Source organism: Homalodisca vitripennis, chromosome 1 (genome assembly GCF_021130785.1).
Source record: "Homalodisca vitripennis isolate AUS2020 chromosome 1, UT_GWSS_2.1, whole genome shotgun sequence".
In the NCBI taxonomy this organism is placed as follows: Eukaryota; Metazoa; Arthropoda; class Insecta; order Hemiptera; family Cicadellidae; genus Homalodisca; species Homalodisca vitripennis.
In genome coordinates, this window is record NC_060207.1 from 71,186,304 (window position 1) to 71,207,415 (window position 21,112).

The 21,112-nt window shown below is 31.4% G+C and overlaps 1 protein-coding gene across 1 annotated transcript in view; it reads right to left on the reverse strand.

Annotated features, from left to right (window-relative positions):
* LOC124364181 (cystathionine gamma-lyase-like) overlaps nt 1–21,112 on the reverse strand; it is a 44,861-nt gene that overhangs the window by 22,706 nt on the left and 1,043 nt on the right. Inside the window, exons 2-5 of the mRNA XM_046819469.1 lie at nt 12,599–12,757; nt 11,339–11,526; nt 5,242–5,341; nt 3,985–4,119 (exon numbers count right to left, since the gene is read on the reverse strand). Of these exons, the coding sequence (XP_046675425.1) occupies nt 3,985–4,119; nt 5,242–5,341; nt 11,339–11,526; nt 12,599–12,757 (582 nt within the window). The remainder of the gene's footprint in view (nt 1–3,984; nt 4,120–5,241; nt 5,342–11,338; nt 11,527–12,598; nt 12,758–21,112) is intronic.

Genomic DNA, 21,112 nt, shown 5'->3' on the forward strand with positions numbered 1-21,112 from the left:
TGCAAGAAGAGCCAGCGTCCGACTACACGGACGTGTTTTAAAATATTCGTAAAAAATACAAAAAATATCTAAACAATCCAAATGTTGTTATAATTGTATTTATAAAGATATAAACTAATAAAAAACATTCAGTTGAATGTATTTCCATTACATTAGTGTTATAAATAAAACAAAATACAAGTGGCTGTGAACGTCGCTAGTCTGAGTCAGCTGTTGTTTACTAACCAACTACGCAGTTTCGCCGATTTCGCCGAGCTAACTTGTTGTTGTTTCGTTTATTGTTGTAAAATGTTTACAAAATGAAGCGTATTGCATCACCTCTTAGTGAAAACACTGTACGGAGAGTGTTAGAAGACGATAGTAATGTTGTTGTGAGTGATAGTGAAACGGAGAGTGTTTAGCAAGATGGGTACTTTGGGATTATACCGACCACACCCAGACATGAATCGTTATTTGACATTTTGCTTCTACTGATTACTAGATTAGCTTAGAACAATATTTCGTCAATATAAAACAGGAATTGTCTTATCACAAACCCCTCCCCATCCTCAGACAGGGTCAAAGTCGAGCGGTCTAGTAGATAACGTAATTGCAGAGTCTCGACGCCCGATCAGCTGGTGCGTCGCTTTGTTGTACTTCCGTGTTTTACCCCTACATTTCTCCAAACACAAAAATTCTACAAAAACAAACATTACCAAACAAAAACTAAACTCTTTATTGAAAAAAATACACACAAATTTGTTTTTATTCTTCATCACACTCCGCCACCCAAAATGCGAGTGCGTCCGGCCGAAGGTGCTGCCGAAGCCCGCACTGATGTCAACAAAAGAAAAACATCCCTCGAGATAGTACCTATCAGTAAAATATCAAATTCTAGAGGGGCTGATCAGAAATATAAATTGAATTGTAATGGAAAGGCAATTATGTACCGTGCAAAAAGCTTAAATAATCATGTGATATGCCGCTCGGCCTGCCGTAATCGGGATTCTCGAGAAAGATAAGATAACAGCGACAACAATACCGATCACAATACCTGGAAATGCTTGTTGATAAATGGAATGTTAGTTCTGTTACTCAATTACATCGTTTTATAACGTTCTAAGTTCATTGAAAAATGTTTAAGCGTTGGGGGCAAATAACGGAATCTGACCCCATTAACAATTGATAATCGTTGTAAGTTTGTAATTTTGTAATTAAAGAGTTGTTTTTTCGTTCTATAATGTTTATTTCTATAAATTTATATTTTTGTGTTCTTCATACTGGTGTGGACGGTATAATCCCGAAGTACCGCAAGATGTGCAAAAAATCCAAATACGCGTTATTTTTTTAAAACAATGGTAAAACCTTTATTTTTGAAGATAGATGTAAAAATGTTTTGTGTATGTGTTCAAAAGTATGTGGAGGTTCAAATACATACTCAATTTATGGAACAAGGACTTTTTTACTGGCCTTATATTTACACCAAACTGAAAAATTCATCATAAAATTTTATGTCAGTAAAAGTTTTTCTGGTTTTATACTTGTAATGTATGTTGTAGTAAATTTATTTTTCAGTATTAATTTAAAGCACATTGTTTAGAGCAAAACAAAACAAAAAGTAACAATTTTCATCAATAAATAACAAAACTGTGACAGTTTTTGCAAACTGCTGAAAAATTGGCAATTATAGCCTGGCTCTTCTTGCATGAGCATATGGCACTATGCCTGGCATTTCTTCCACGCGCACTAGGGAGAATGTCTGGCACTGAAAGGGTTAAATTAGTTTGATTTTTGTATAAGCTTTTTATTATAAACATTTTCCATAGCAACAATAACTTTATTACAAACCACCTTATTTTATTACTGTGTGTCAGAATTTTCCTGTACAAATATTTAATAAACGTTAGAACAGCAGTTTTTATATTTAGAAGATATATATAAAATGAAAATTATTAATTTCACAGATGTATTACTTTACAAAATTGTGCGCCACTCTTATGCCAGGGAGAAAACTACATTAGTCACCTTGTCAGAATTATGACTAAAATAAAAATGAAACTGTTCGTGTGTAACAGCATCACTCACAAACGGCTGGACGGATTCGCCTAATTTTTTTTTTAATTTGTTCGTCTTGATCTGTAGAAGGTTATAGGATACTTTTTATCCCTTTCCCGATTCAGGATTCCGCCCCACTGGTTACAGAAATACCCGTAAGAAATGCATTGCAGCAAACATATGTTATTAAGTGAAAGAGTCTTTTCAAATTTTTAATCAGCTGTTCTTTGTAAACATATATAATGCAACAAAAAATTGTTGTTATTTTTGACAGTAACTAAGTAAACATAAATATTTTTGACGTTTCTATGTAAACAAACATTTTTTGACATTTACAACGTGTCACAAATGTCAAATTTTTGATAAACGTGATTTGATATCTTTTTTACAATTTCTAGCTGTTACCTGCAGCCAATTGCGCATAATTGCTTTTACTAAGTAATATAAGGACTTCGGTTCTAAAGATTGCGTGCGAAGTCGCGGGTAACAGCTAGTTATGACTAAAACAGAAGTTAAATGAAATAGTTTTCTTCAGTACCCTATGAAGAGGCTTTAAAAACATTCTGAAGAACTAATAGCTCTGTGAAAATTAATAATAATTTATCCAAGATTATATGATTTTTGTTTATTTTCAACTTAATAACGAGGTTTTAAAGGTACAATTTATTCATACTGTATTCAGTTTTGTGTTAAACATCTGAATTATTAAGTATTTTTTAAATTGATTTGTTATGACATGATTTATTTTACGTAATATACATTTGTACTTTTACTATCCAAATTTGAATTTATTCCATTACTTGTGGTTTTTGTGATTTTTATATTAGTGTATTATAATTACAATACATGAAAACTAGATATAACAAGCTTCCGCCAAACAGAACAGAGGCCGAGGGTTCAGTGTCAGTTGCCTTGCCAGTTTCCTGGATTTTTAATCGTTTACAAATGGTGCAAAATAACTTCATATAAAAAAAGTTTTAAATAAAAAATTATTCATGTTTAAATATAAACCTTTACCTCACCAAAAAAAATCAAAGTTCCTCACTTATTACATTATTTATGTTTGTAATGGTGTTCAAAACATATCAGTTTTTATTCACCTAAATAAATTAGAAGAAATATTTTAATGTTGAAAAACTATAGTCATAACCACCAATTTTTTCAGTTCAAGACTATAAAAATTAGAAATTTTTTGATCAGTAATAAATGCATCAGTGCAGGTTGATTGAATATGTTTGTGTAAAGGCTCATTCAACCTGCCCACCCGAGTAGTCCACCAATTCTTGTGATGGAAACTGACTTTTTAAACAACACAGCAACTCAATCCAGAAATTGACACGTGACGCTGCCTCGTCACACGTGACATTAACAGGTGCAAAACTACTGAGGAGCCCTTCTGTATCCTGTTCTGAAAACACAATATACTACCTTTAGCTTTCGTCTCCTGTATGTACTTCTGATACTTGCCACACCTATGGGGCGGGTTGGTTGACAACAGAATCTTTTCTGGATGGCGTGCCCCCTTAATACAACCAAAACAAAGTACGAAATCTCACATTTATTCACCAATACTGTTTTCACTTACCAATTTCTTTTTATTGAAATAAGTTATTTTGATAACATTTAATATTTAAAATGGATTTTGGAATAGTATGTGTAAAGAATAACCTTACAACCAAATAAGACAGCGAGACTAAAACACCAGTACTACTCTCCAGTTTGCTCATTGATAATAAATCAGACTAGTTAGCAAGATTTCCAGTGTCTTTGAGTATTCAAATCCAGTATTAGTTTGGCGTTTCACAACCCAAAACTATTTACTAATACTATTTATCATAAATAATAAAATTCTTTTTCGATTTACACCTTAAAATTAATATTGATATAATGGTGAATGATGTAATATTCAATTTGCACCTATCATAAAGAAAAGTTTAGTGAAAGAAGTACCTGATAGTAAGATGTGAGGAAAGTGTTGTCAACCAAAAATATAATGTCTTTGTTTTGGGCTTTGACAAGGCTAACCAGCCGGGGAATGTCAAAGATCTTCATCAACGGGTTAGTTGGACTTTCCATCCAGATCATCTATAATCCAAAGTCACTATCAATAAATGTGATAGGAACACAAGACAAACAATTATGCCAATTGGTAACAAAAATTACGCTTAGATACTTAAATCTTCAATTATCAGTCAAGAGCCAGAGATTTGTATTATAATACAGTCTTAATGTTTTTACATTTATATTTTTACTTCTCTATTCAAAATTGCTATAAAAAACAAATACTTCCTGTATGTTATTCTGCATAGCACAGTAATATCCATAGGCAAAACTATTACTTTATTTCACATTATAGAAAATAGTCAATAATATATTTGCCAAATGATTTCAAATATTTTGATCCTCTTCAAAATATTATTAGATATAAACCCAATTTTTATTAAGTACTTTTTTGAACTATCCAAATAAATTGAACAGATTAAATAGTATAAATTAATTAATCTAATATTTTGTATAAAAAAACAAGAGGAATCAACTTTTGAACAGCACTAACAATAAATATTATAAAACAATACTACCCAAAATAGTAAAACAGTGTTAAGATTATTTCAACCGTATTGTGTTATTGGACTAACAATATATCTTTCTAACACAAAGAATGTATTATCAAAATAATTAATGATATATAACACATTATCAATTAGCTTGTGACCTATACACGAGATGATAAACAATAAAAGAAAACAAATGATCATAATGAACTAAAGGTTTACTAAGACAAATGATGACATAAAATAGGAGAGTTAATCAGCAATTCTCATTACTCACAATGTACATAATATATATTGCCAGTTTACAAATACATATTGTAGGGTATGTAAAGAGCATTTATTAATCTTTAATTATTTTATTTCATATGGGACATTACATAAAAATTATCTATTGTTAAAATAATACTCACATAAAAAGTATTAAATTATGACAGAATTTGATATATTATATTTAAACAAACTTACTATATATATATATATATATATATATATATATATATATATATATATATATATATATATATATAGTAAGTTTCAAACTTACTATTCAAGTACTATTGAAAGGAAGAGTTCTATGGAATCCTTTACCTAGAAAATAGTTATAATTGAGGCCAAAAATTAATAATAAAAACAAATATAAAATCTCCAAACAAACCTTAGTATTGGGCTGGATTTGAGAACAGAACTTTTCTGGATCCAAAGCACACACAAATGAAGTTGCGATGTTGAATCTTGCAGCAATATGTCGGAAATACCTGAAAATAAACAAAATGTTTGGTATAATTATAACCTTGAAATTATTTTCTGGACTGGATTCACAATTTCCTTCAATTTCTCTGTAAAATTATAAAAAATCTAAAATTACAACAATCTTCGTGTTTTTAATTTTCTTCTTCTGGACTAGAATGGTAATTACAGTTTGTTTAATGTTCAAATAGTAAAAATATATTTCTATCACAGCTCAACATATTTTGTGACTTATAAGTACAATTTGTTTAAATTAGAATGTTAGCATTTAATTAATTTGTAATTAGATGTATAATCCGATTAGGTAAACTCTTGGTGGAAAAGAGACTTCATTTATGCAACAAAGGAATCTTGGCCTTAACTAATTTTCTATGAGAATATGTCATCAGTGCTAAAGCTTGTTCTGTAAGACCAGGTTCTTCTATTATGAATATAACAGAAACAGTAATTATATCTCATGCAATATAATAGTATTCTATACTGAGTAAACTTTGAAAATAACAACAAAATAATATATATTATATTTAATTTCAAATCATAATAATGAGGATATACTTAAAGGTTCAAAAAGGATTTTTAGGTTGAAGCCAACTTTCGCTAAAAGACTATCTACACACAATATTTCTGTCACACAATGTTTATATGTGTACAACGTCTATTCTGATCTTAAAGTTCGATTTAGGTTTAAGTTCTGTTTTGTTTTTTCACAGGACTCCTATCAACATTTTGCCTCAGTTGCACAATGACACATAATGTCCTTAATAATTCTACAATATTGTAACATTATCCATGGTCTACCAATGAGCTTTAACATATGTTTAGTGGACAGGATTGAACATTTTTAGATTGGCTTGTAAACAATCTATGTCTAATAATATAACACACATTATGTAAAATATAATGACCAATTCATGCTATTCACCAATTTATTTAGTTGAGGCCATTCACCAATTTATTTAGCTGTTTGTATTTTGTGTATACAATAAAAAATATTAGCAGGTTATGTCTGATGATGAGAAATCCTGATAATACAAAACACCCCAACCAAATAAACTTTTATTATTAAGTAATGATAATTTTGTAAAAGTTTCATAAAGTTTTAAATAAACAGTGTTTATTATAAAATATCCTACTTTGTTTGAATTGTAGACAATAATATATATATTGTTTCTAATGCTTCTGCCATATTTACAACACTCAATTAATACAAATTAGAGTATAAACATGTTACACCAACAGTATATTTAGTTTGAAAATGTAGTTAACGTTCAAAATTTGGTGAATTAGTTTGGATGCAATAAAATGAGTTATTTTGAAATAAATTATATTGCTTTATTTCTGGATGACCTGCCTTTTTCAAGAAAGAGAAGTGATAAGAAAGAAATTGTACAAACAAAATAGTGATAAGGCAGGCTGAATAAATCTGCAAATCATGTTTGTAATAATTCAAAGTATTGCTCTTTCATAGAGAGGTTGTGTGTGAACATGGGCTATCAAGGAATTGCTCCATTAGGAGGTTATCTCAACTGGTTAGGGTACTTATCAGAATCATTTAGAACAGACAACATGACAGATTATAATTGTTATCAGCAACATTAAATAACAAGAGCTAGCATTTTATCCTTTTATCTCCAACATAAAATCACACTTACTAGTGCAATTAAAAGTACTGGAAAATTTTTAACTATGTCCCCTAAACTAACATATTGTCCTGTTTATCATAAACCCACTCAGAAATATGACCTAGAGAATAAATCCTACAATATCCTGTTCTAATTTAAAATGGTATAGTCTTTTACTCTCCTTAGATAATTTGTGTTTTAACATTTTAATACACAATATACATATTATTCCTTATTAATTTAATATCTTCTGTAAATAATCTTTAACACCATGTAAAATTTTCATCTAGCTCTAATTTTTAAAAGTGGTGTTTAATAATTTAATTTAACTTCTACTGGGGATAAAGTAAAGGAATGCCTAAAATAAGGATTTTCAAGGTGCTAAATGGAGATGCTAAATAAAATATTATGGAGTTATAACATTGTTATTGGAGTTTATGGTGGATCATGTTCCAAAAGTGTTTCAGATAAAACTGGAGGGCTTCAGTGTCAAGGAGAATGTGTAAATTAGTTCCATTTAAAATGTGCAGGTAAATCAAAATATAATTTTATTTTTGCATTTGGTGAAAAAGCAAATTTTGTCTGTGAGAAATGTGCACTTAGTGATGAAAAGTTTAAACACATTAGGAAGGAAGCCTCTGGAGGTTAATGACCATGAAGCGCAATCTGTACAAACCAATGATGTGTGTACAAGTTATATGGTAAATTTAAGTATTTTGACTGATCATATTTTTAGTTAACCTAAAATCAATCTGAATTAGCCTATAGAGTCAATTTAACTGAACTCCAGTTAGAAAAGGATAATTTGTCAGCTACGTTAAACAACCATGGGGAGTTTTTTTATCTAGTGTTACTTTTTTTTAAACAACTTAACATATACATAACTTTGATACATAGTTATGACTCGGTTAAAAATATCTTTATTCAACATTTGTTATCGGTGATGCCTACAGAAAGTGCACGGATAAAATGCCAAACAGATTATTAAGTGGCATTTGATAAAGTCAGTTATAGAATAATGTTGTACTAAATCAAATTCTAAGAAACCTGTGCTTCTGGAACTCCAGGCTTCACTGCAATCAAGCAACCGAAACCCAAGAGTCTAGAGCGGGTTTTGTGACAATCAAAGTATTAATGTTTTAAATGAGTTATATATTTGAGATGAATACAATTAATTTATTGGATATATCCAGTGAAATATGAGGGTAGTTATTTTGAGTGAGAAAATAAGAAAGGCCTTATTGATTTACACTGTAAAAAATAATGTACATGAATAGGGATATGTAAACATGAACATTATTTGAGGTGCCTAAAATCAAAACCCGCCAAGTCCATCTCAACAAATCTTCGGAAAAGTGGAGAAAACTGTCACAAACAGACTAATCATAAGAACTAACCAATTTTTGTTACCAAAAATTACATAATTTTTACTTTAATATAGTGACAATGTATGATCAAAATCTCTACAATAGTTTCATAAAAATTTAGAAAATATTAAATCAATATTTTGATCTGGCGGATTTTGATTCGAAGATTGGGACTTGGTGGGATTTGATACCAAAATAAACTAAGGCTGCAAAGGGGTTAAGCTGTAAAAACTTTACTAATGGTAAAGTTTACTTTGTTTACACTTTAATTAGGTATAGGCTTAATAAAACAAATCTTAAGTAAAAATATTGGTTGTAATTATTACAAAAAATTGCAAATTCTCGTAAAAAATGTAATGTTTTTTGTTTCAAAAGTAAACACAGTCTTTATCATTTTACTATCACACTATTTCTATATCAATTTCCTCATCAACAATGATGTTTTCATCTTCTTCATTGCTGTGACCTTCAGCTTCTAGGTTTACCAAATCACAATAAAATTTTAGCATCTCGTGGCTTCTCCAGTCTTCTCCAAAGTGCTTTGCGAGCAGTCTGGCAACATCCTTTACCTTTGCAGATTTAAGGCCAACCCCCTTGTTGATGCATTTGGGTTTATGTGAAACATATCAAAATTTGGTTTTGTGACAGATTTTGCTGCACAGCCTTCAGTTCTATAAAAGACTTCACCCTGGACCAGATTGTTATTTTTATTATTGTTCCGTATACATGATCCTTTTTGAGGGGTTAAACTTGAAATGCCACAAGTTCTGTTTTTTTTGCACTTTTTCAGATTCAGACTTCCAGTCTTTAACCAGGATAGTGACTCCAACGTGATGAACGGTTCCATGTTTCCTCAGAACTTCTTCACTCTGGCTGAAGAATAGTGTCCTTCTTTTTCAAATCCTTCTCAATTAATCCAAACACCCTATCAGGTGGAAGAAATGAGTGTCCAACTACGGGAAATGTAATTTCAATACAAGTGACATGATCAGGAGCATCAAATGTGAACCATTTTCCAAGCATAGCAATGAGGATTGTATTTTTGCTTTGCCCCCCGCATCCATCTGCAAAACACTTGACTTGTTTTTCCCTGGAAATCTGCATTCATCAGATGATTGTAAACACAAGAAGAAATTATATTGGCATTTGATTATTTCCGTTTCCATTCCTTTTTGTCAGGGGTTTTCTTCCTAGCTAGTTTACCAGGGCAGATTGCTAAGTTAGTGCCCACAGCATCCTGCATTTCGAAAGTATGAGAGCGATAATATGGTGTGATAGTTAGTATTTATTAACTACCTATCTCAAAATATTATTTAATACACTAATTATTATAAAAACAAAACTGTAATCACAAAAATCCACGTGTTTTCACAAGAGAAGGAAACTCACAATGAGAAAAATAAAACAAGAATAGTAAACAACTTGCAGAGGATCATGGGTAGTCGCTGGGTAGTCACATGACAAAACCAGGCGCTCCTATTGGCCGTTGTGGACTTGGCGGATTTTGAAACTAAAAATGGTGAAACTGCGTTTGGACTTGGCGGTTATTGCAACTAAGCCTCAACTTTGACTTCAAAATACACTAGGATGTGGCAGGATTTGATATAAAATAACAGTTTAATTCAATCTAGCGAGGAAAAATCTATAAGAAACAATATCAAACTCAATTTCGAAAAAATATGGACTTGACGAGTTTTGATTCTAGGCACCTCATTTAATCTTCCCATATAGTTATTATTAATATAAGCAAAATGATACTGAGTGAGAGTAGTTCTTGTATGTGGTTTTAAATGGTGTATTATGCTCTGATAGAGTTTAAACACCGCGTTACTGGATTTGCGGTGCTACCGGTGTGCCGGGCTAGTTACTTGTTAAGACCCCTCAGCGCTGAGTATTTTCCCCATTTTTTGACATAACATGTTAAACACATTATTTAAAGTTTAATAATAGAGTAAACAATTACCAATGTTTACAAGCTTTACAAATAAAGTCAATTTGGGAAATAATTACAACATATTACCACTATCACACAACTATCAATGAGTAAACATTGGAAAACATCTCCTAGAATATCAACGTAACCATTCCCGAACTCGTGTACGCTACAAAGCACATGGTGACAAAGTAGTTTAAGTAATGTCCACAAGATTGCACCACCAACTGGACAGCTAATATCTTCTAGACATTTCTAACATAATAGAACACGAAAAACACAATGTAACAGCCGACACAACAAAAATAAAATAACCGATAATATGAAAATGAGTATACTCAGGCAAGGCGGTTGTTCACAAAGCTACAGTTGCACACGTATCTCGTGTGTGGTGGTTGTTCGGCAAAACTAGAGTTACACGATATATTTTGGGCATGGCGATTAAAGGGTTAAAAATACCTTTAAGTTTTTCATCTTTTGTGTAAAAACTCCAAAACCTAATAATCTCACAATTGACGGTATTATTAAAATGTACCACATAACTAAGTAACCTACACAGAAGTACTAGAAGATTATTAGAAAACTGGTCGTGTGGCTGATCTTGAATAGTGTTAACTTCGGCAATTAGTTCTTACTTTATAATCAACCCTTGTTTAATACCTGTACGAGTATTAGCACACACAGATGTACTAGAAGAGTATTAGGGAGCTGGTCAAGAGTGACTGATCTTGAATAGGTCTTAACTAGTGTTCTGTATGAAAATTATGTAGAATTAGTTCTTTCTTAATAATCAACCCTTGTTTAATACCTGTATGAGTATTAGCACATACAGTTATTTCAACGTAACTCTTACACTTCAACTGTAATGACCCAATGCAGTCATAACCGATATGCACTGCCATTTATTGTCATTGTGCTTGATATAAATAAGCTAGTTTCCAATTGAAATAGTCCTATTCTTATTGTATAATAATAAGATAACATGAAATGAATAAATTATTACAATTTGATTGGCTGTATGAATTACAATGTTGTTAAGAACAAAAGAAGCTTCTAACTGATTGTAAATGTTGAGCCACGTACCTGCCAGTGCCACCGTAGATGTCGTCAACGCTGAGAATGTGGTCACCAGCCTGCAGCAAACTGACGAGGGCAGTAGTAGCCCCAAGACCAGAGGAGAAGCACAGCCCATGCTTGGCATCATCCAGAGCCGCTAAGCAACGCTGCAGGCAAGTACGGTTAGGGTTCCCACTGCGAGAGTACTCGTATTGCTGTAATAATAATAAAGCAGTTTTAAAAAATTCAAAAGACAGAAAAAATTTGGATTATGCTGTTTTCTGAACTAAAAATTTTTAATTATAATTTTGATGTATTATACAAACTCTTTGAATTCTTTGTTTAAAGTTTGTTATTGATGATGGAAGGTTTGAAAGGATAGAAGGATTTTGGACATTTGCCATCGTTATATGTTACAAAAGGTATAACACAACGTTTCGAAGGTTAGAATCTATCCTCTTTATCAGATGGGGGGGAAGTATTAGTACATACTAAAGTAAGAAAAAATGAAGGGAAAGAATATTGAATTCAAGGGTTTGAACCCTTATCTTGAAGTTGAACCCTCTGAAGTTCTTGCTATACTTATTACTGCCTTTATTAGCATTTGAATTTATACGAAAAGATTTTTAGAAATGTCTGAGAGAAAGAGCCAGTTTGCACTGTATATGTTTACATTTATATTTTTATTTTTCATATCGAAAGGAAATTTCCATTAATACAGAAAAAGATTATCAGCTGCACTAGTCTTAAGTTTAAATTATCAAATCATACTTTTTTCAGAAAAACAATTTAAGGCAAACTGTCAGACACATAAATAAAAATTAAATCTGCATCAGCCAATTGCTGTTGGATAAGCACTAACAAGTATACTAGGCTAAGTATAATGTATGATGATGGCAGATAACTCTGTATATCATTAAGTGATGTTGACAATATAACTATTACTTAGGGGTCTGATGATTTATAATAAAGTGTAAAAGGGTAAAAAACTAGGGGTCTGATGATTGATAATCAAGTATAAAAGGGTAAAAAACTATAATGTAAAAAAATTAGAATTTTACATTTTTTGGTCTTTTCTCTTCCAAACGAGTGTTGCTGACAATCAATTTCTAAGAGAAAATTTCTCAATAAATTTCATGAAAACTAGGTCATATGCTTACAATATAAAATGACTCTCAGCTCCTGGACTAAAATACACCCCAGGTGAGATGATGTCGCAACAGACAGCACTAGGAAGATCTAATTGTACAGGCTTAACACCAATCAGATAACAGTGGAGGTGTTTACCTTGAATTGAGCTGGACCTTCCTGTTTAAAAGTGGTAGACAGGGAGATAGGTGGAACTACAGACATAGAATTCCATTGTTCTGGTTCAGAACCGACGTGAATGGCTTTTGTGGAATAATGTATGTCTTTCTGGTGCAAATAGCCATTGTCAACTGACATCTGAAACACAAAATTCAGTAAAGTACATCTCTTATGAATAATTTAAATCTTAAATAGACCTAAACCAAATAAATATTTATTGAAAATCAACTGAATCCAAAAATAAAGGCCATGTGAGGGTTCTTTTTTATTTTCAAATAAAAATCTAGTAAAATTTGAAAAAAAATCTACACCCTTTAACTAGAAGAAGCCAGAACAGAGCTAGCCTCATTTTCTTCTAAAGTCACATGAAACAGTGCCCACTATCATTCTTCATGGTGGATGTAACATGAGATCTCAACTGGAGAAGGCATCTACCCTTAACCTTACCTGTACTGAATATCCTGTCACTCTGGAAGCCAGGGCAAATATCATTTAGGGCTTAGTGCAATGAGGAGTTTCCTGAGCTTCTTCTCATAAATCAAGAAAGAGTTATATTCCTAGTAAAAACAACTTTTATGGATATATACTGTAGTCTATAGTTGCTATCTCATAATAATAGCTACCTAAGCCATACATTGCATGTAAGTTTTCAACTTTATAATTTAGCCTAAAATGTAATAGACTAATGTTTGATAAAATTTACCATGGAATAAGCTCGCTATACTGGTGAAAAACTGGCATTGCACTTATTGGCACAGCAATGATAAAAACACTATATTACATTAATTTTTCAAATTATAACCTCTAACTGTACTTATGCCTAATATACCACAATTCCTATGGAAATCTATCTTAATGATCAATTACCAACCTTTAGAAGTCTCAACAATGTAAGTACCCAAAACAGCCAAGTATGCTACACTTGACCAAAATAGTCAGAAATGCAAACTGAGCATAAAAAGGAAAATCAAATCACCTATTGCTCACTTATATGCTATTTTGAATTTCTTCAAGAATTTATCAAATTACTACAACAATATCAAAATTAGTTAGTGATGGTACGTCAGATATTATAAAATATGGTTTAAAAGATACCAATACTATCCACATTTAAAAAATCACTCTGTATATATGAACACATAATGAACGAAAGTGAATACATAATGGCATGATGAAAATTACTATTAATTCATTGAAAAAAGTGGAATAATAACATTATACAGGGTGCTAAGAAAAGGCTGTCACTGACTTCTGTGGCTGATAGTACCTTACGATTACAAGCAAAAAGTGTCCTATACACATAGGTCGAGAAATGTGTTACTTAACCGCAAGCCACCAACTTGTATTTCTGATAAAAAAATTATTATATCTCTAGAACTTGTAAAGCTACAGAACCAAACTTTGAACATTTGATGACAAACAAGAGCAACATTAAAAAATATAATTGTATAGTTTGTTTTAATATCAACAAAATGGTAGCTGTTGAAAAGTTTTAAAATAAAAAAAGGAAAAAATAGTATAATTATAAAAAACGTATAAGATACCAACAATTTAGCAATTTTCATTATAATTCAAATGGTACTTTGGCAGTAAGTAGATGCTTTATGACCGAATTAGGCTCCTCAGACCTTTGCATGTACACATAAATTTCCTAGAATTGTGCTCACAAGGCAAACTCAACTATGGCACCAAATATGCCTTAGAACGGAATAAATTACAATAGTCATAAGTATACACTTTTTAACTGAAGTAGGTTACTCAAAACTTTGTATGTATATATTTCCTTGGTCGGATTAACAAAGCATACTCAACATGATACCTCAACCATCGGATATATAATTTCATTTGAACTAGGAGTACTTATTCGTGCGCAAATTCTAAAATAAAACTATTGGCAATTTTGCCAAACATTTGAAGCTCTTAACTATGAACATTGAAATAATAAGTACCTAAAATATACCTACCTCTATTAAACAATTATTTATTACATCATAAGTGTATTAACTGTCATGATAAAGACTTTGACTTTAGGATTCTCCCTCACTAACCTAAAATAGTTAAACAGTTTCCCTCTCAGACTTCAGGGCTCCAAAAACTGATCTTCAATCTGAAAATGAAGGTACCCATGGTGTTCCTGTTTTTCGGCAGGAAATTGCATGTAAAGTCACGGGTAAGTGCTGTATATACAGGCTACATGTGTTCTGCTTTAAATTATTAATATTAAATTCTTTCCAAAAAAATTCAGAGTTGCTGATCACTGAACTATTCAGAGAAGTTTTTATGCAGAATTTGATTATGTACCAATAAAGTAATTTTTGAGTAAGCACTGCTTACTGTGATCTAAGCTGATATCAGCCAAGTTTTATTAGCCTTCACATACATCCTTTCTTAAATCCTTCAAAAAATCCTTTTTTATGTTTATTTCTGGAGACTGCAAAACCAAAGGAAATACATATTGTACATAATGTTTTAAATATTTTAACAAACTCCAGGCTGATCTACTATGAACATGCTAATAGCTTTATCTCAAAAACTAAAAATTGTGATACTGTCAGTTGGATTGTGTAGTTACAGAGGCTTGTCTGGTAGACATCAAGTTTTTATGTAAAGCTAATTGTAAATGTAGTACTTCACCATGTTTGGATCAGAAAAAGATATTCTATAAATGTATGTTTGGAACAGAGAAAAAATATTCTATAAATTTAACAGTTAAGGTCAAACAGGTGAGGAAATTTGTCTTCAAGATAGTCTATAAATTTTTAGAACTAAAAAAATGGTGGTATATGTGAGCCAGGAGAGAAGCCTGTAGGCTATATTTTTTCAGTTTGTCAAACTGTTACATACTGTTCTTCCTTTGGCATAATGCAATGACATCAGAAAAAACTGGTCAAAAGGTATTTGTAATAGATCATATGTTAATTTGTAATTATATGTTTATTCTCTAAATGAACAGTTTTGTACATTTGAATATTTTTATGAAATTGTTCTAATTCTGATTATGTTTGTTTTATATTAGGGCCTAGCTCAATTGTGTTTACTGAAACCTAATTTCAGGTAAACTTTTTGTGTTATATCTATATCAAATTAATTAAACACTATAAAATGGAACAACTCTTGAAGCCTGAAAAACTAAATTTAGATTCAAATAGGCCCGCTGCTTCCCAAGATTGGAACCATTGGTATAAAACTTTTAAGAACTTTTTGTAAGTGTTAAAAGTTGGTGGAGGTAATGATCAACAAATCTTGTTACACCTAGAGTCTATGTCCACGTAAGTGAATGTTTTACTCTCAATGATACTGTGACTAATCTACAAAAACTTTACTGTAAACTGGTTAATGAAGTATTTGCTCGCCATGAACTATTAACTCAGAAAAAGCAGCCTGGGGAAATAAGTTTGATGTATTTGTGTTGATAAGTTTTTAGATGAACTAGAATACTAAATTAAGAGTATAATTTGAAATCTGCACCTGTTGAAACAAATAGAGATGACTGTATACGAGACGGGTTTTGTAAATTGACTCATGTCGCCTCAAATAAGACACAGATTCTAGAAAACTTTAACTTACCTCTAAAGGACACTTATGAACAAGCGTGTTGCTTGGAAATAGCACAGCTCATTGCTAATATGTACCAGACACCAGCCAGTTTATACAAGATATCTAATGGAACCAAGAAAAGTGAAGAAACTAATGAACCTCTCAGCAGCAACACATACAAGGTGTTTGAAAAGTATGGGTACGGCTTAATATTTTACAAACCATAGCAGATAACATCTATAAACTTTGCACACTGTCATATGGCTATGTAAACTATTTTTCTTTGCTATTACCATGACATGCCAACCATGGGGGGACGGCCCACAGAGGAAAACATGGAAATCTTAAATTAAAGCATGGGTTGAGTGATACCTCATTTGAAAGAGCTCACTTAGTAGAGTTGAATGCCGCAAACCGCATCTCAAAAGGTTTATCCAATCAGAAATGGCGGGTTGTTTTAGGTACACATTGTGAAGTACATTATGTGCTGCCATTTCTGACTGGATCGTCGTATTCTGATGCGGTAGGCGGCGTTTCACTCTACTAACCGATGTGTTTTCACTGACTTTTTTTAATTAGCAAATTATGTCATAAATTTATAACACAATAAATAAAACTAAAAAACATCGGCATTTATTTATTTATTAACCTTTTGAGATGCGGTTTGCGGCATTCAAGTCTACTAAGTGAGCTCTTTCAAATGAGGTATCACTCGACCCATGCTGTAATTTAAGATTTCCATGTTTTCCTCTGTGGGCCATCCCCCCATGGTTGGCTTGTCATGGTAATAGCAAGGAAAAATAGTTTACATAGCCATATGACAGTGTGCAAAGTTTATAGATGTTATCTGCTATGGTTTGTAAAATATTAAGCCGTACCCATACTTCTCAAACACCTTGTATATTGCTGCTGCTCTCAAGTGTATATTTTGCGGCTATGACAGACACCAGAGAAACATTTATCCAGTCAGGAATGCCATTTGCAAGGGTTGTGCTAAGAAAGGCCATTTCATTAACATATGTCAAATGACTCCAAAAGTGGGATCCCTTTGTAAGTCTGATGCTGCGTCTTATGCTCTCAGTAATCAAACACAAGAAGAATATCTAGCTGCTATTCATCCTGTGTTGACCAAAGCGACTGTTCCAGAGTAGTAAATCACTTATGTGCTTCCCCTTTGATTGACACTGGGAGTTCGTCTAGCGTTATAAGTGATTCATTAATAAAAAAAACTGAAATAAAATCTTACCTTTCTACTATTGGAGAAGTTACAATACCTGAACTACTAGGTTAGTTACTAGGTGCCTGATCTATAAGAAATATACTAGGTAATGTTTATAATGATATACCTCTCTCTATTTTTCCATGTTTATGTACAGATGTAATAATTGGGCATGACTTGCTTGCTTGGCACTCAAAACTAGTAATATACACAGGTGATAATTTTCCTTTTCAAGAGGTCTCAATTCATCAAATCAATAACTTCATTTCAACGACTCAATGTTGACTTCAAAGGGCCCTACACACAGAGAGATCTCTTATGTACTTCCACAAACTGCACCCCTCTTGAAAGAATGTTTGGACAACATAGACGATCTTTTTGCAGAGTGTCAACACCAACTCAGCTTATCAAATCCGGCCCATTTTTATGAAGCACCATATTCTTAACTCTAAATATGACCCTTTAGTGGAAGACATAACATCGATAGATGGAAATGCTGATAATGCTTACATTCGTCTTCCTGATGGTTGAGAAACCACAATATCAACAAGACACTTAGCTCTTGCAGGTGACTATGATTTATCAAAGAGCTCACAAGACATGCCTACTCCAGGGCATGGTGAAGAATATATTACAGCGAAAGAAGATACTAGAGATCAACCAGGTCCACCATCAGAAGTCATAGACTTCTATATATATACACATATAGTTTTAATTTGGTGAATAAATCAAGTAAATTCAAGAAATAATCGGTTAAGTAATACGCTCAGGCCAGTAATAAAGCTAAATGGACACCACACAGTCGATACAGAGGTGATTGATAAATTTTAATTCTATTCATCCACCAATCATGACTATTAGTTGTTATCTATCTAGAAATTACTATGCAAACTGAATAAAGATTGTGAGTTTTACCCAAGGTTAGTAGGATAAGTAATTATGCTGTAACTCTACAGTCAACCTTGGTATAACTAATGTTTTAGTCAATATTAGATTACATACATTCATTTGTAAGACAACCAATTTTGTTAATGTTTTGGAAATATCAAAAACTAAAATGAATAAGAGTGTAGTTAATTAAGTTAATTCCAGCCTATAATGTTAAAATCATATAATTAACCCTGATAATTTTGTCAAAGTTATTACTGCATAAACATTTTTACCTATTCTTTAATAATATTATTTTTCAAGTAGTAAGTATTGATTGGTTATAAAATGTCTATATTTTTGTTTAACTGAATCAGGATATTTCATAGAACTGCTAATTTTCTTCCACAAATGTGGTTTGAATAAGCCATAAGGGAAATCCACAATAAATCATGTGATGATCCAATTTCCCTCACTTCTATTTGTTGTCAACTTTGCTTCCTTGTTTTCTGATGTAATATTTAATAAAATATCTACATAAATTATATTTCCAATTTGTATTAATAGACATTTATACATCAGTATTAGACCATACCTAATAAGCATAAACCACATCAACCACAGATAGTTATAAAATATGTTGTATAGTCATATATATATATATATATACTAGCTGACCCGGCAAACTGTGTTTTGCCATATAAATTCTTATTAGCATGTGCGAATGTGGTGTATGAGTGGAAGAAGCATGGAGCACTACTACGACAGAATATAAAAATTACAAAACATTAAACATTCATATTTTCTCATTTAATATAATTTATTCTGTATAGATAATGATCATATATTATACATATGATAATATTACTAATTACAACATCAATCCCTTAATGCAATGGATTCTACAATATTGTTTGCTAGCCAATCTTTAGCTACCACAAACTGAATGGTTTGCCCACTCGAGAGCATGCCACATATAATTGTCCGCATGAAAAGCAATACTTCTACACAGATGCTTTTTTACAACCTACGGTGCAAACCTGTATGAATCCTTCTGGTTCGTGTGAGTTATATTTCCGACGCTAATGTTGAGTTTCCCTTCTTTCCAAGATCAAGAAAAAACTTTTAAAACTGGTTTATTTATAATTATTAAAATTACTTGGGTATTAGTGTTTTTTACATTGCTGATTTTGCCTCTTTCCTGATCAAAAAAATGTATATACATACACAGCTCTGATAACCCAACTTTTGTAAAAAGACAAATAATTTAGGTTTAATAACAATATTTAAATGTAAAGTAAATGTCAGACTACATTGTCTCTTATATCTGCACTTCTAACAGTTACCCGCGCCTTGGCACACAATTTAGTAGGCGTTGTACGTATATGACCACTACTGGTTTGAGTGAATTTTATTTCCGACGCCAATTTTGACTTTTCCTTGTTGCCACAACTAAGAAAAATACATTAAAAGTTTATATTTATGGCTATTCTAACTTACTTTGCAAGATAGTAACATTATCTTTTAGATTTAATACTTAATATTTGATTAAAATGCACAGCTAAAAGTATGTTAATAGTGACAATACGCGTTTGTTTCCTTTTTAACTGGAAAACATATTTTAGAACATTTAGAGCTGAAATTAGTACATTAGTTCAAAAGCACAGTCCAGCAAATTTTCATCTAGCATAGTTCTTGCCGACTGCTTCAAAAAGAGTCTTTGATGTCAAATTCTGACCATCTAATGCTTTTAGATATTTTGTAAAATAGATAAGTACTTACCTAATCACTGAAATCTAAAACAACGTTAAATATATTTTTACTAACTATAAATGTAAACAAATTAAAAATAATAAACAATGTTTACACAGAACAGTTGATAACATTAGAAATTCTCTTTTATTTAATATTTCAGAATTTAGAGGGATTATGTTGCTACATACTTTAAAGACCAGTAGCCCAAGAGGGATTTTAGAAATAAGAATATGCTTTTGGTTGCATATTAGTATTTAATGCCTGGCATTAAAAGGGTTAAATAAATAAGCTGAGTATAAAGAATTTTTTTAATGCCACCTGTTTTTAGCCACATTGGGTTCACTGAAATGAGTTATGCAACAATTAATGTTGGAAATTGCCCTTCTAACTATACTCTAAAGATACATATAACAACAAAACATTTTATATATAAAATTAAAATGTTTTAATTAATTAGGCCTATTATAATAGGCCTATTAATGATGAGTATTAATTAACTAATGAATAATTTAGAATCTTCAATGAAAACATAATCACACTTAAAGTATGATCTGAATCAAATTATATTAACAGGTAATCTTGCAGCCATACACACAAATATTGGTGTTGATATTCAATTTAACACAACACAATTTTATATATTACATTTTTTAATTGACTAATCAAAAAAGCCCTTCTGTGCATTGCTTTCTGAAGATGATCGGTTATTTTTTGGTTTCATGACTATACATTATAAATATTCATTAATGCAGTGTATATCTCAGTCATTGTTCTTTAAAGGTGAAACATCATAGATGACATCACTGATTGTAAAATCATCTAGGATCATGTTAGTTCTCAAAATAAGTAACTTACTCAAAACAAATCAATTAAGTATAATCTTATTTTTATTCTATCTGAGAAACTGAAATAGATTTATCTGAGATAAAACCAGTAAGAAATTGTTTTGATTCTTCTATTTGAAGTCCATTTTAACTACAAACCAACTCACTTAAATCACTTACTCTAGTACATTAAAAATCATTATTTCAACACTTTTGAAGATACTCATCTTTTTTCTGGATACTTATCCTTTTAATTCAATAAATTAAAACGACTAACCTGACAATATAATA